The 15,889-nt window shown below is 34.1% G+C and overlaps 2 protein-coding genes and 1 long non-coding RNA gene across 3 annotated transcripts; 2 read left to right on the plus strand and 1 right to left on the minus strand.

The window, feature by feature from the left end:
* The first annotated feature begins 1,870 nt into the window (after positions 1 to 1,870).
* On the plus strand, positions 1,871 to 4,688 carry LOC114176123. The gene is made up of 3 exons (XR_003602968.1): positions 1,871 to 3,818; positions 3,904 to 4,182; positions 4,488 to 4,688. It is a non-coding gene; the product is annotated as an uncharacterized LOC114176123 (long non-coding RNA).
* A 657-nt stretch (positions 4,689 to 5,345) lies between these two features.
* On the plus strand, positions 5,346 to 6,936 carry LOC114187768. The gene is made up of 4 exons (XM_028076141.1): positions 5,346 to 5,909; positions 6,009 to 6,077; positions 6,169 to 6,352; positions 6,422 to 6,936. The coding sequence occupies exons 1-4, from the start codon at positions 5,346 to 5,348 to the stop codon at positions 6,934 to 6,936; spliced, it is 1,332 nt and encodes a 443-aa protein (XP_027931942.1).
* Positions 6,937 to 7,311: 375 nt separating this feature from the next.
* LOC114176116 lies at positions 7,312 to 14,095 on the minus strand. The gene is made up of 4 exons (XM_028061054.1): positions 13,869 to 14,095; positions 13,704 to 13,789; positions 8,329 to 8,496; positions 7,312 to 7,867 (listed from the first exon to the last, which is right to left on the minus strand). Exons 1-4 carry the CDS (start codon positions 13,996 to 13,998, stop codon positions 7,640 to 7,642), a joined length of 612 nt encoding a protein of 203 aa, XP_027916855.1. The 5' UTR covers positions 13,999 to 14,095; the 3' UTR covers positions 7,312 to 7,639.
* Between the last annotated feature and the right edge of the window lie 1,794 nt (positions 14,096 to 15,889).

Consider the following 15,889-nt stretch of genomic DNA (forward strand, 5'->3'; position numbering starts at 1 on the left):
ATAAATCAAACCAATCAAGGGCAAGGAAATTGGGTGCGAGATTTGTGATTATGGTTTGGAGCAAAAGTAGAAAAGGGTTAGGTTGATTTTAGAGTATTCTATCAATTTTCTGATTTTGCTTTTCTTTTGGGGTTTAAAAAGGGCAGATTCTAGGTTTTGCAAAAGGCCTTGGTTATGCGCGAGAGAGAAATTTTTGGGGCTAGGGTTGATGTTCTTGTGTTCCTGTGAGCGAGGGAGAGGAATTGTAATGTAAGGAGTTTTCTCCATATATGATGAAGCGAACAATAGTCTTCGTGAGATCGGATTTTCCGTAGTGTGTTAAGGTGGTTCTACTTAGTTCACCCACTTAGAAATAGACACCGGGATTGGACTAAGAGACCTTCCTTTCACCATTTAAACTTTTAGCACTCTCTTTGTCTCTGCAATGAAATTCACTTACACTTTGCTGTTCAGTTTACATTCAAAGTTCCAGTTCTTATTTTCAGCTTATGCCTTTGTTTGTTTATTGTTCACTCTCAATGTTATGATTTTTGCCTTCAAATTTTGCAGCGTTTTTAATTTTCTTTACTGCTTTCCAGTTTGAAATTCAGTTTAAGTTGTTGAGTCACTGATTGAACATGGGTGGAATTTGTACAGTTGAATGTTTCTTTTTGGAAACCAAGTGACTCCAAAGTGGACACAAAGTTACAAGATATCTTCTCGAGAGGGCAAAAAAAATCCCAATTTGATCATTGAATTAGTTTGCACGTTTATGATTATTCAGCTTTGTGAATTTCTGTTTAGGCACATTTACAATTGACCATTTTACTTTGCTGTCTGCGTTTTATATTCTGGTTTTAGTTGGAGTTTTCTATATCTCAATCTTAATTTCATGCAGTAGTTAGTTTAAGATCATGCTTTCTGTTACTAATTTTGGTAGAAATTTCCTCTTCATGCATGTTTAACTTCTGCACTTGTATCTGCATCTTTTATTTATTGTGATTAATCATTCAACATTCTATATTCCACTACTATAGCTTCTGCATTTAAGTGAGTTAAATAAGTAATTCTGCTGCTGTCATGTGCTTAGTTAATTCTGCAATACACACTCTGCATGTCTTTCATTCATAATCTGTTTTTGAGCATTAAGCACACCAGTTAGTGAATATAGGGATACATTAGACATCTGCATTACATTAGGACACAACTGACTTCATATTTAGTGTCATCTGCATTTGCATATCACATTTTGATCATTGCTGTCATGGTCCAATTTTTACTGCTGTCACGGACCAATTTTTACGGCCATGGTCTAAAATACTAGAGCTCAATTTGTATTTCATGCAGTGCATATTCCATTCCAGCTTGACATTCTACTTGCATCTGAATTTCTTCATCACCATCTCACATCCATTCATTCATCTTTGACTTAACCCAATTTAGAGCATCTTTGCATTCATACTCCACTGCAATGTGTTCTGTTTTTAGAGTTCTGCACTGAATCCATTTAATGTGAATATGATTGAGCATTCTATTGTTGTCACGTGTTGGCTCTCTACTGTTCTTCTGGTTTAGTGCATTGTGACAAGTGTGCTTGCAACTGAGTCCTTATTCATCTCTGAATTTTAGCTTCAAATGGCATGCTGGTTTTGCTATCAATTGTTGTAGGCATATTCTATTCTCTGCTGTAATTTTCTTTGACGTTTATCAGCTTCAAACAGCAGCAACATTTGTGATTAAGTGTAGGGTCTGCATTTTGGGTGTTATCTATCTGTTGCATCAATTAAATGCTCAATCAAGTGCTGCACATGCTCATAAATTAGCAGTCATTCAAGATTCTGCATAACATATCTGGATTTAATTATTTTGTAATGGCAATGTATGATTTTTCTGCTGCCATATGAAATCTATTTTTTGATGCAAATTTTTGGTCTGCAGCAGCACATTTTCATGCCAATTCTGCATCTGCATGCTTCATTCATCTTCTTCATCATTATAATTAACATCATTCCTTAGATACACTGCAGCAGCATTGCCTATCATGGCATAGTGCACTCATGCATATCATATTTAGTTTCAATTAAAATAAAGTCTGCACTTTTCTTATTTTATTTTAAAATTTCTTTTCTCCTCATTTGTTTTCTTTTATTTTCTTTTTAACGAGATTAAATTACGCAAACTAGACTTAACACACACCATTTCCGTGGATTCGATCTTGAGTATTTTTCTTATACTTCATTAGGAGAAATTATTTGGTTTTGTTTAACACTAAAAACCACTGAAAAATACGATTTAACAGTCCCCACAAATCACTAAAAAATAATTGAAGAGGGTGCGTGCAAACAGTAGCGGAAGAAGAAGATGGTAAGTGATGAGATTTACCCATACAACATGAAGAACAAAAAATGAGATTCTTACTATTAAAAGGAACATTACATTTAGTCATAACAAGTTTCAATACATTAATATTAGGATGTCTTAATCTTGAATGCCATAAATTGAGTGATGATTGGGAACACGGAGTAGCAGTAATGGAGAAGATAGCAGCAGACGAACTAGAGTTGGACAGACCAGGCTAAAAGTGAGGAAAGGAATAGAGACCATCAACACCAACAACACCTTGGAGGAGTAGTTCAGAGTTGCTGGAGATTTAACACAACAAGAATGAGGATAAAACTCAAAATAAACATCATTTTCTAGAGCAAACAAACGAACACTAAGAAGATTTCTAGTGATGGATGGTACAAGTAATGAATGTCGAAGATGAAAAATTAAGGAAGGGTGTGTGGAAGGATGAAGGGTAGTAGAACCAAAAGCAAGAACATGCAGACCTTCACCATTACCAACATTGATGTTGTCTGGACCACCAAGGTCTTGAATTGTTGAATATTTTGAGAGTCATTGGTGAGATGGAAAGAAGCACCTGAATCTGGAACCCAAGATATGGTGGTGGCAGGAGACGTAGAGGATGTCAACATAGCACTAGGAAAACCAGGAACTAACTGTGTGGATGCAGCAACACTAGAAGAAGTAGTGGCAGAAGATGCAATGTTGAAGGAAGAAGCAGAATATAGGGGCTGCTGTGTTGTAGGATCATAAAGAACCAGAGATATGTCAGGCTTAAAATTGGGGTCTGCACGAAAATGGCACATATTAGCAGTGTGGCCATACTTGAGACAAATCTGGCACTGGAAATTAGCAAAACGGCCACCACGGGCACGATCACAGCCTCGGGAACATCGTGCCCCACCACGAAAATTAAAGGGAGTAAAATTGGTGGGGAACGAATATGGAGCAGCACCAGAGGTGTAGTTGATAGATGGTGGAGGAAAAAGAAATTTTTGATGGTGTTGAATCCGTGCTTTATGGGCAAAAAGAAGAGCCTCCACCTAAGTTATGGGAAGGGTCTCAAATTTGCTCTTAATGACTAAAATCACAGTAACATAATCAGGAGAAAGACCCTCAAGAATAGCATCAACATAATCATTGAGGGATACAGGAGAACCAATTCCAGCCAACTCATCCACAAAAGATTTGATGCGGTTGAGAAAAGCATGCATAGATTGAGTGCCAAGGGACTGGTTTCGTAAATCAGTGCGAAACCTAAATGGAAAATATTCCTTCTAACAAATCAACATCAGAACAAGTAAGACAAAGATGGAGAATAAATGCTGCAAATAGAAGACGTAGAATGATCCCCCAACAAAGACTTATTGAACAGTCTAAAAGAAGGAAAAGTAATCCTGAAAACACAACCAACATTGTCCAAATGCCAAACAGAGCTTCCCGATTGAGAATGACATCTATTCGACAAATGGCTCGGTTCGTAACTAATGCAGGTAACATCACATTTTTCCTCATCAGTATTGTATGTAAACTATATATTCGATTTAAATAAAATTTAACTTATCTTTTAAATATTAGGTTATGGTTTGGTCCCACAAAGGTTTGCAGGACGTAATGATAATGAAGAAGAACCAAGTAATACACATATTACTGAAACTCTACATGGTTAATCAATTTTATTCATCAATATTTAATCCATGTTATTTACTTACCATTTTATGAAATATTTACATATTTATATTTATTATGCTTCATGCTTTCACATAACAGGTTCTCCTCATGCACCGCAAAGGTTTGAAGAATATAATGTATATGAAGCATTGTCAAGTACTTCACCTGTCAGTAACATAGATTGTGGTCAGTACACTATATTTGTATTATGTACAACAGTAAAAAAACATATATAAACAATAATGTATTCTAACAATCTTAAAAATACTTCATAAATAATTACATTTACTTATGCTTAAATGTAGAATAATATCTAACTCTATACAAACAAGTATAATACAACTTCTTTGTTTCGGTTTAAACCCACCTCATCACTACTGTATGTCATTACCCGAGAAAATCCTTCCGAGTATGCTTACATTCTTTTTAGTTCTTTCCTGTAAAGTATATATTTGATTCAAATACAATTTATCTTATTTTTTAAATATTAGGTTATGGTTTTGCCTCACAAAGGTTTTCAGGACGTAATGATAGTGAAGCAGGACCAAGTAATACGCACATTACTGATAGGTTTCCAGGACGTAATGATAATGAAGCAGGACCAAGTAATATGCACATTACTGACAGGTTTCTAGGTCGTAATGATAATGAAGCAAGGCCAAGTAATACGCACATTAATGGCACTGAACATGGTTAGTCAACTTTATTCATCAATAGTTAATTTATGTTGTAATTATGATTTTGATATAATTTATTACGGTGTTGAATAATAAAACACCTTTAAGTATCGTTAATTTTCGCAATTACTTCCTTTTTTTTCTCTGTGTATCAAGATATGATAATACTTTATTACCAACTATCATGATTTTTAATTTTCTCTTTATTTATTACAGTGATATTGGTTTTTTATTATGAACTTTTTTTTCATTGATTTAATACCACACAGGTTATGATTTTCCTACACAAAGATTGGAAGGATGTAATCATAATGAAGCAGGACAAAGTAATACACACGTCAATGCCCTTCAACATGGTTAGTAAATTATTTCCATTAATAGTTAATACTAATTTTGGTACCATTGAACCTTATTTGTATCTTTTTCCTACCATAATTAATACATGTTGTGCTTTAAGAATACACTTTTCATACTTTTGCAATTTATAATACTACATTATTTACTATTCCTCCAATTTATCACAATAATGTAGATATGCTACATGGATTCCCCCGAACACCTAATAGTGTTAGAAATTTTTCAAATACGGTTCCGATGCTCAAATTTCAATTGTCTACACTAACTACATGTCCACATTGTCATGCACGATTATTTTATCATGAATCGCGCGATATGTGTTGCTCTGGTGGGAAAGTCTTACTTCCACGTGTTCCTCCTCCACATGAGCTTCTTCAAATATTTTCAGATCAAACATCTGAAAGTAGACATTTTAGACAACATATAAGAAGTTACAATCATGTCTTCTCATTCACTTCTCTTGGTGTTCATATGGATGAAACTATAGTAGCAAATGGTCGTGGTATATATAGTTTTCGTGCTCAAGGTGCAATTTATCATAGGATAGGAGGATTTTATCCAAATGATGGGTCCAGACCCCGGGTTTTGCAGTTGTACATTTATGACACTGAACATGAATTACAAAATAGGATGTTGGAAAACCCTCAACTTCATCAAACTATTGTTCATAAATTGCAACAAATATTACACCGGTGCAATCCTTTTGTGCATGTATTTCGACAACTTGCTCAAGAACCAAATATTCAGATATGTTCTTTACTCATTAAAGAGCGTCCTGCGAATCAACCACAGTATCATCTTCCAACTGCATCTCAAGTACCAACTATTATTGTTACTGCAGACACAGAATCAATGGCACGTGGCCGAGATATTAAAGTTGTAGGTCATGATGGAAATTTAATAAACATACAAGAAACAGTAGGATATTATGATCCTTTACAATATCCTTTATTATTTCCATTTGGAACATATGGCTAGGACACCAACACAAAAAATCATAATGGCCAAAGTATCTCTTGCAGAGAATATTATAGTTTCATGCTTCAGGTAACTTCTATCATAATTATCCCAGTTTCATTAAATTATGTAATATTAAGAAGACTAACATATTTTAGAAACACGTGATTATTTAATGTAGATTCGTCCAAATGATCAGTCTGTAATATTACAAGCAGGACGACTTTTACAACAATATGTTGTAGATAACTACGTTAAGAATGAGACCGGAAGGTTACGATGGATTCGTAATCATCAAAACAACATTCGTGCTGAAGTGTACAAAGGTTTGCAGGATGCTTTGCATGAAGGACAAACTCACGCAGGTAAATATATTTAAAACAACATTTATTACATCTAAATATATTATCATTCACTCTTTCATTTCTTTGAAGATACTGTTGGAAAGAGGACAATATTACCATCGTCATTTATTGGTAATCGTCGAGACTTGACACAACGATATCAAGATGGTATAGCAATTGTTGCTCACAATGGAAAACCTGATATTTTCCTTACAATGACATGCAATCCATCTTGGAGTGAAATTTCTTCTGAACTACAAAATCAACAAACTCCACAAGATCGCCCTGACTTGCTCACAAGAATCTTTCGAGCAAAATTTGTGCAATTGAAGGAAGATGTTGTTAATAAAGGAGTCCTCGGAAAAGTTATTAGTTATATGTATGTTACTGAATTTCAAAAACGTGAGTTGCCGCATGTACATATGCTATTGATCTTAGATAATAATGATAAGTTACGTGATCCACAAGATTATGATAGCATTGTGAGGGCAGAAATACCAAATAAGGCAGAAGAACCACAATTGCATGAAGCTGTGTTGAAACACATGATACATGGTCCTTGCGGAACTCTCAATCCTAGATCACCATGTATGAAGCACAATTAATACCAAATCGACAACAAGTGCGATTTTATAAGCACCAAAACATCAATGACGTGTTGAATGATGATAACAACTCCAAAACCATGCTCACACAATTTTTTTCCCTCAATCAAAGAGTTCCCCAATCTAGAACATTTTTGTATCGGGAAATTCCAGAGCATTATTGTTGGAATAATAAACATAAGGAATGGTATCCAAGAAGGTCAAACAAGAAAGTTATTGGCCGAATTTATATTGTATCTCCTTCTGAAGGAGATAAGTTCTTCTTGCGGGTTTTGCTTTCTCATATGAGAGGACCAACCAGTTGGGAATATCTATTATCACCAAATGAAACATATTGTCACACATTCAAAAAGGCGGCTGAGAAATGGGGATTTTTAGAAAGTGACAATAGTATTCATGAATGCTTAGTTGAAGCATCAACTTTACAAATGGCATATGCTTTACGAAGACTATTTGTGACCATATTACCTTTTTGTGAACCAACTGATGTTAGAAGCCTTTGGAATCACTTTCACACCTATATGCTAGAAATAAAAAAAATTGAAATAACAATTGCATGATTTGCTCTTGGTTCAAGTTAGCTTACCCTTCTTGTATGCTGTGTGTTCCTTGTGTCTTCTATTTATGCAATGATCGTCCTTATGGAATGGCGTGAGCAGATATAGGTGCAGGAGAGGATACACCCCTCTGGGACAGGAGATGATTATGTTAGACGCTCCAGTAGTAGTTGTAGCCCCTTTGTTTTGCTTAGCTGACCGGGTGTTTTGTAACCCTTTAGTATTGTATGGGCTGTATATATATCGATTAGTGTATGTATTGTTATTTTGAGGATGACTGTATTATGCTTCATGCTTTCACATAACAGGTTCTCCTCATGCACCGCGAAGGTTTGAAGAGTATAATATATATGAAGCATTGTCAAGTACTTCACCTGTCAATAACATAGATTATGGTCAGTACACTATATTTGTATTATGTACAACAGTAAAAAACATATATAAATAATAATGTATTCTAACAATCTTAAAATACTTCATAAATAATTACATTTACTTACACTTAAATGTAAAATTATATCTAACTCTATACAAAAAAGTATAATACAACTTCTTTGTTTAGGTTTAAACCAACCTCATCACTACTGTATGTCATTACCCGAGAAAATCCTTCCGAGTATGCTTACATTCTTTCTAGTTCTTTCTTGTAAAGTATTGTCAACACCCAATTTGGTCCGGGTAAAAATAAATTTTTGACTTTGATAATAATTAAGAGAAGAGAAAAATAGAAAGAAAAAGTGAACATAGAGTATATACATATATTTTTATTTTTCCTTTCTATCTTATTTCAATTTTTTTATTTCTATACGTATACTTATAGGTGTAGAAGAGCCACCAGCATCCTTCTCTTAGGGGATTTTGTGAAGAGAGACCATGGGAAAGTGGAGATGTTCCCAGATTCATTACCCCTACCAACTGCAGGAACAGAAGGACCTTCCATCCCTGAACCAGTGGTCCATCCTCTACCCACCGCAGCACTCAGTACCAGTCCCATCGCAGCATCCTGACCCAACAAATTCTTATCAGAATTTAACAACTTTCATGACCTAAAAAAAATACACTTTTATGCACATCACTTGACCCTTTTAGATACCGATGCAAATTGAACAACAGATTTTGGAAAAGGAATAGCAAAATTAAATATTTCTATTAAAGTATAATTCAAATTCTAGAAGAATCTAAAAAAATATAAGATAGAGTTATTGAAATGTAAAGAAACTTCTAGAGTATTGGAGAAAAGCCTAGGATAGAAAGAAAAATCAAGAACATTCAACTATGTAGAAAAATCTAGAAGTATTTGCATTAGTTCTAACTAGGAGTTTCTAGAATAATCTATGGGACTATAAATACCCATGTATCCTACCATTTTGTAACATCAAGAACAACTAACACAACATCCAATACAACTACTCTCAACTACAAATACACTTCTCCAACTACTACTTTCACACTCTACTATCTACACATTTTCTCTATCCCTTCAACTATCCCTTTCACAACCTTGAATTACTATCAGTGGTACCCGAGCTACGTTCGGTCATCTACTGGGCGTAGATAAACTTTTCAACTACTTCAAAAGAATTAGAACTCCATTCTATACTACTTCCAAAATATTTTCTCAACCTATGGCCACTACCAATCAAACATCATCAATTCCAGTACCTATTTTCACAGGAGAAAATTATGATTTTTGGAGTGTCAAAATGAAGACATTCTTTCGCTCCTAAGATTTATGGGACATTATAGAAGAGGAATTCACTATTCCAGAAGACATTTCCACTCTTACTGCAGCTCAGAAGAAGGAGTTGAAGGAAAACAAACAGAAGGATTCAAGGGCTTTATTTGCTCTTCAACAAGCAGTTGATGACACAATCTTTCCGAGAATAATAGGTGCCACAAACGCAAAGCAAGCTTGGAACACAATACAAGAAGAGTTTCAAGGAAGTGATGAGGTACGCAATGTTAAACTTCATTCTCTAAGACGAGAGTTTGAATTAATAAGAATGAAAGAATCTGAGACCATTAAAGACTACTATTCTAGAATAAAGGAAATAGTTAGTCAGATGAGAGCCTATGGGGAAACTATTCTTGACAAAAAAATCGTTGAGAAAATTTTAATTTATATTCCCCAAAAATATGATGCAATCGCAACTGCGATTGAACAAACAAAAGATTTGGCCACATTGTCAGTAACACAACTAATGGGCTCTCTTGAAGCTTATGAACAAAGATTGAAAAGGCATGAAGAAGACTCAGTCGAAAATGCCTTTCAATCAAAACTAAAATTACGGTCTCAGAATAAAGAATATGAAGAAAATAAAAGTAGAGGAGAAATTTCTAGAAATAAAGAAAATTCTAGAAGCTTCCCTATGACTCGTCAAGGAAAATATCCCCCATGTGGCATATGTAAAAAGACAAGTCACATGGAAAAAGATTGTTGGCATCATGGAAAACCTCAATGTCAATACTGCAAGAAATTTGGCCACGTAGAGAAGTATTGTCGTAATAAAAATAAGCATCAAGCAAACTTTGCTGAAGAACATAATCAGGAGCAATGCTTATTTTATGCCAATCAAGAATCTCCTAACGGAGGAGAAAGTTGGTACTTGGATAGTGGATGCAACAATCACATGGCCAAAGATCAAAGCATCTTCAAAGACATTGATAAATCTGTCAATGTCAAAGTTCGACTAGGAAACGGTACCATAGTGGAGTCTCAAGGCAAAGGAACTGTCATGGTGGAGACAAAGAAAGGTACGAAATTCATCAAGGATGTTTTATTGGTTCCCAATCTTAAAGAAAATCTTTTAAGTATTGGTCAAATGATGGAGAATGGATATTCTCTCCACTTTGAGAAAGATACATGCAAAATTTATGACAGTAGAAAGACAGAAATTGGCCAAGTAAAAATAAAGAAGAGAAATAGAAGCTTTCCCATAAGCTTCAAACTTGGAACTAATATTGCCATGAAGGCAGAAGTTGATGACTCGTGGCTTTGGCATAGGAGATTTGGCCACTTCAACACATATGCCTTAAAGCTTCTATATAAGAAAAACATGATGAGAGATCTTCCATGCTTAAAAGAGAATAATGAATCATGCGAAGGATGTCTCCTTGGTAAACAACATCGATTACCATTCTCGACCGACAAAGCATGGAGAGCTAAAGACTTACTAGAGTTGATCCATACTGATGTTTGTGGACCAATGAGGACGCCTTCACATCACAACAACAGGTACTTCATCCTCTTCATTGATGACTTCTCTAGAATGACATGGGTTTATTTCTTAAAGGCAAAGTCAGAAGTCTTTGGAATATTCAAGAAATTCAAGGCCCTTGTTGAGAAGCAAAGTGGAAAACAAATAAAAGTACTTAGAAGTGATCGTGGAAAGGAGTATACATCTCGCGAGTTTGACAAATTCTGTAAAGATGAAGGCATAGAGAGACAACTCACAGTCGCATATACTCCACAACAAAACGGTGTATCAGAAAGAAAAAATCGCACAGTCATGGAGATGGCAAGATCAATGCTAAAAGAGAAAGGTATGCCTAACACTTTTTGGGCTGAAGCAGTCTACACTGTAGTTTACATTTTAAACAGATGTCCAACTAAGGCAGTCAAAGACAAGACTCCTATTGAAGCTTGGAGTGGAAGAAAGCCATCAGCCAAACACCTACGAGTATTTGGATCTATCTGCTACATACATGTTCCTGATCAAAGGAGGCACAAGCTTGAAGACAAGACTATACGAGGAATATTCTTGGGATATAGCACACAATCAAAAGGCTATCGAGTTTACAACCTACAAACAAAAAAGCTCGTCATTAGTCGAGATGTTGAAATTGATGAAAATGCTTCTTGGAATTGGGAAGAAGAAAAAGTTGTTAAAAGCACCACTTTAGTTCCAGTGCAACAATATCAAGAAGAGGCAGAAGCTTCAGGTACGCCTTCTCCACCCCCATTAGAAGATTCTTCACTAGAGTCCACTCCAAGACGAGTAAGATCTTTGGTAGACATATACGAAACCTGCAATATGGCCATGATTGAGCCTAACTGCTATGAGGAAGCATCAAAGCAAGAAATATGGGTCAAGGCTATGGAAGAAGAGGTTAAAATGGTTGAGAAAAATAACACTTGGGAGCTCGTAAACTGTCCTCAAGGAAAAGACATCATTGGAGTGAAATGGGTATATAAAACAAAGCTCAATCCTGATGGAACTATACAAAAGCATAAGGCCAGATTGGTCGCAAAAGGATACTCACAACAACCAGGAATCGACTACAATGAGACATTTGCTCCAGTCGCACGACTAGATACAATAAGAGCTCTAATAGCCCTAGCAGCACAAAAAGGATGGAACATCTATCAACTAGATGTCAAATCAGCCTTCCTAAATGGAGTGCTCGAAGAAGAGATTTATGTTGAACAACCTCAAGGCTTCATCAATAAAGGCAATGAAGGCAAAGTACTAAGACTAAAAAAAAGCCTTATACGGCTTGAAGCAAGCTCCTCGAGCATGGTATAGCAAGATTGATCAATACTTCATCGATCAAGGATTCAGGAGGAGCAAAAGTGAGCCAACACTATATATTAAAGCACAAGGTCAGTATCACCTCATTGTCTCCTTATATGTTGATGATCTTATCTATACAGGAAACAATTTGGAGATGATGAAAGAATTTAAAGAAGACATGATGAAGACATTTGAGATGACCGACCTTGGGTTCATGAACTATTTCCTCGGTATAGAGGTGAAACAACAAGAAGACGGCATATTTATCTCTCAAAAGAAATATATTGAAGCCCTATTGAAGAAGTTCAAGATGTATGATTGTAAACCTGTCGCTACTCCATTGGTGGTAAATGAGAAACTACAAAAAGATGATGGAGCACAAGAAACAGATGCATCACGCTACAGAAGTTTGATTGGAAGTCTCTTATATCTCACAGCCACAAGACCAGACATTATGTATGCCACAAGTCTTCTATCAAGATTCATGCAAAAGCCAAGTCAGATTCATTATGGAGTAGGGAAAAGAATTTTAAGATATCTACAAGGCACAAATGAGTTTGGAATATGGTACAAAACCATGACTAACTCAAGGATCATTGGCTACACCGATAGTGATTGGGCAGGATCAAAAGATGACATGAAGAGCACCTCAAGCTATGCTTTCTCGCTTGGATCGGGAATATTCTCTTGGGCATCAAAGAAGCAAGCAACTGTTGCACAATCAACAGCTGAAGCAGAATATGTGGCTGCTGCTGAAGCAACAAGTCAAGCTATATGGCTTCGAAAGATATTCAAAGATATGGGAGAGAAACAAAGTGGACCTACTACAATCAACTGTGATAATAAATCAGCTATCGCAATGACGAAGAACCCAATACATCATAGTAGAACAAAACACATAGCAATTAAATACAACTTCATCAGAGAAGCGGAAACAAATATGAAGATACGACTTGAGTACTGCCCGACAGAAGATCAAATTGCAGATATCTTCACAAAGGCCTTACCAAGACCAAGATTTGAACTACTACGCGCTATGCTTGGAGTTACCGAATTTGCATCAAGGAGGAGTATTAAAGTATAATACAAATTCTAGAAGAATCTAAAAAAATATAAGATAGAGTTATTGAAATGTAAAGAAACTTCTAGAGTATTGGAGAAAAGCCTAGGATAGAAAGAAAAATCAAGAACATTCAACTATGTAGAAAAATCTAGAAGTATTTGCATTAGTTCTAGCTAGGAGTTTCTAGAATAATCTATGAGACTATAAATACCCATGTATCCTACCATTTTGTAACATCAAGAACAACTAACACAACATCCAATACAACTACTCTCAACTACAAATACACTTCTCCAACTACTACTTTCACACTCTACTATCTACACATTTTCTCTATCCCTTCAACTATCCCTTTCACAACCTTGAATTACTATCAATTTCCGTGGCAACAATTTTACTTTTATTCATTGCAACATTTCACAGAAGGTAACCGACCCTTTGAAATTTCACATATGTTAGGCATGGAAATGCATTGAAGCATAAATTTGGGGATATGATTAACACAGTTGATTTATTTTTCTTTTTGATAAAAAAAAACAGTTTTTTATCCATTAAAAATAATGCAACTGACCCTTAAAAATTCAGGATAAGTTATGCACAGAAACTGATTCAAGTTGAACAAAAAGAACGTACTTTGGACAGAGGGGAAAGGGAGAGGCAGCGATCACTGATAATTGGAAGGGTGTTATCCTTGGCGTCTGAATCGCGAGCATCATCACCTGAAACAAAACAGAAAATTGAAGAAAAATGACGCAGAAAACAAAAGGGTAAGCAAAAAGAATATAATAGAATACGCACGCTTGGAGGGTAATCGAAATTGGAGAGTCTTGGGAGGATAAAGAGAGGTTCTTCTCGAAGGGAAAATCGAAAAGGGAGAAAAGGAAGATGGAAGAGCTGCAGAAGAAGATGTGGCCAAGGTTTCCATCATCAATCAGATTGTGTTGTCTTCTCAGACAGAACAAACTAAACTAAACGAAACCAAGAATCCAATTCCTTGTCTAAGCTTCTTATTTCTAATTTCTAAATACCACAAAATATGTTAACACCACAAAATAATAAACTATATATAAAATATCAGAGGACATACGTGGAGTCACATTTCTTTTTAGCCAATTAAATTTTACTTTTATTATTTTTTATATACCACTCATGTTTTTCATTAATAATACTACGAAAACACAGACGCTGTCGTGCATGTGTGTTTGCTTTTTTTTTTATGTATTTATACGTATAATATTAAGAATAATTGACGACAACTTATGATGGGTATACGTAGATTGGTTGAAAAAAAAAACAGTAAATTACTAATTCGTAAAATTGTGTATCAACTAATATTTAATACAATTGATCAAGATTTGGAGTTAATGAGCTATATGTGATGATGGAGTCAATGGTAGTTGTCTATAAATATACAAACTATTTTTTAGTAGGTGTCTATAAATATACATTCATTAAAAAAATAAAATATATATTTCATACATACATGATGTAGAAAAAATTAGTAAATGAAAGTACCATAGATTTACATCCTTAAACATTTCTTTAATTGGGAGGCCAAATAAAGATTGATGTCTAGAATGTGTTTCAACTTCCCTGCATTTTAAAAAAAAGTAAATATTATTGTTAATATATATGCAAATAACAGAAATATTGTGTAGCAATTGAATTATGTATAAATAATAATAATAAAAAATTTATTTACCTTTGAAGCAGTCTTCTTAGTTCTTTGTAGAAGACATGGTCCATAAGTTGTTGAGTTTTAAAGAACTAAAAAATATTATTAAATAATGTTATTTAATTATGAGTCATTAAATGTATATGTAATGGTATACACATATTGAATAGTAATAAACTCATTGATGTATATATTTTGATAAACACAAAGATTGTTGTTGTAGCGAGTATGGATTGGTAATGATTTTTGTTGTTTCCTGGTAATGGAAAGAAGTTAAATAAAAAATAATAAAGATTTTGTGTGGTATGATAGAAGAATAATGGAAGAAAGTAAATAATTTTAAATGTGCATAATACCTGCATGTCTTTTGAGTAAATAATTCTCGTTTGATTAAATTTGAAAGTTGTATTTTATCAGTTATCATAGTGGATCCCAACCAATAGAATAAATTTCCAAATGATGAATCTACAATTGAAGAATATATGTAAACATGATGCATAATATAGTTATATTGATATATGTAAACATGACATATTATAGTTGAAATGAATTAATTTGATTACCTTGTTGTCTATTGGCCTAACTAATGAGAGTGAATATTCATCCTTCCAAGTGTTGTCTGTTGCGCCTGTGTGTTCGCATTTTTTAATTTTCAAGAAATTTAAGTTAAGATCAATAACAAATATATAATTTTTAAAATAGTTGTTAAACATAAAATTAAAAAAATATATATGTAAAAAGAAAATTTAAATAATGATTTAAGACAAAAGAGATTTCTAGAAAAATGATTAAAAATAAATTATTTATAAAGTAATTAATTTTTAAAATAACTAAGGGTAAAACGGGTATTATGAAATATGGACACAAAAAGAGGAATCCTCCTTATTGTCATAGAGTTAAGATCAATAACAAATATATAATTTTTAAAATAGTTGTTAAATATAAAATTAAAAAAAAAGATATGTAAAAAGAAAATTTAAATAATGGTTTAAGACAAAAGAGATTTCTAGAAAAATGATTAAAAGTAAATTATTTATAAAATAATTAATTTTTAAAATAACTAAGAATAAAACGGGTATTATGAAATTTGGACACAAAAGAGGAATCCTGTTTATTGTTATATATATATATATATATATAAACT

This window comes from Vigna unguiculata, chromosome 1, assembly GCF_004118075.2.
Source record: "Vigna unguiculata cultivar IT97K-499-35 chromosome 1, ASM411807v1, whole genome shotgun sequence".
Taxonomy (NCBI): domain Eukaryota; kingdom Viridiplantae; phylum Streptophyta; class Magnoliopsida; order Fabales; family Fabaceae; genus Vigna; species Vigna unguiculata.

Excerpts from the sequence above, each read along its gene's own strand:
- LOC114187768 (XM_028076141.1), top strand. The coding sequence starts at position 5,346 with ATGTGTTGCTCTGGTGGGAAAGTCTTACTTCCACGTGTTCCTCCTCCA. Across the intron at positions 5,910-6,008 it reads GTGGCCGAGATATTAAAGTT|GACACCAACACAAAAAATCA; the intron begins GTAGGTCATGAT and ends ACATATGGCTAG. Across the intron at positions 6,353-6,421 it reads TGAAGGACAAACTCACGCAG|ATACTGTTGGAAAGAGGACA; the intron begins GTAAATATATTT and ends ATTTCTTTGAAG.
- LOC114176116 (XM_028061054.1), bottom strand. The coding sequence starts at position 13,998 with ATGATGGAAACCTTGGCCACATCTTCTTCTGCAGCTCTTCCATCTTCC. Across the intron at positions 13,790-13,868 it reads ATTTCGATTACCCTCCAAGC|GTGATGATGCTCGCGATTCA; the intron begins GTGCGTATTCTA and ends GTTTTGTTTCAG. Across the intron at positions 7,868-8,328 it reads CCCCTAAGAGAAGGATGCTG|GTGAAGTACTTGACAATGCT; the intron begins GTGGCTCTTCTA and ends TGTTATTGACAG.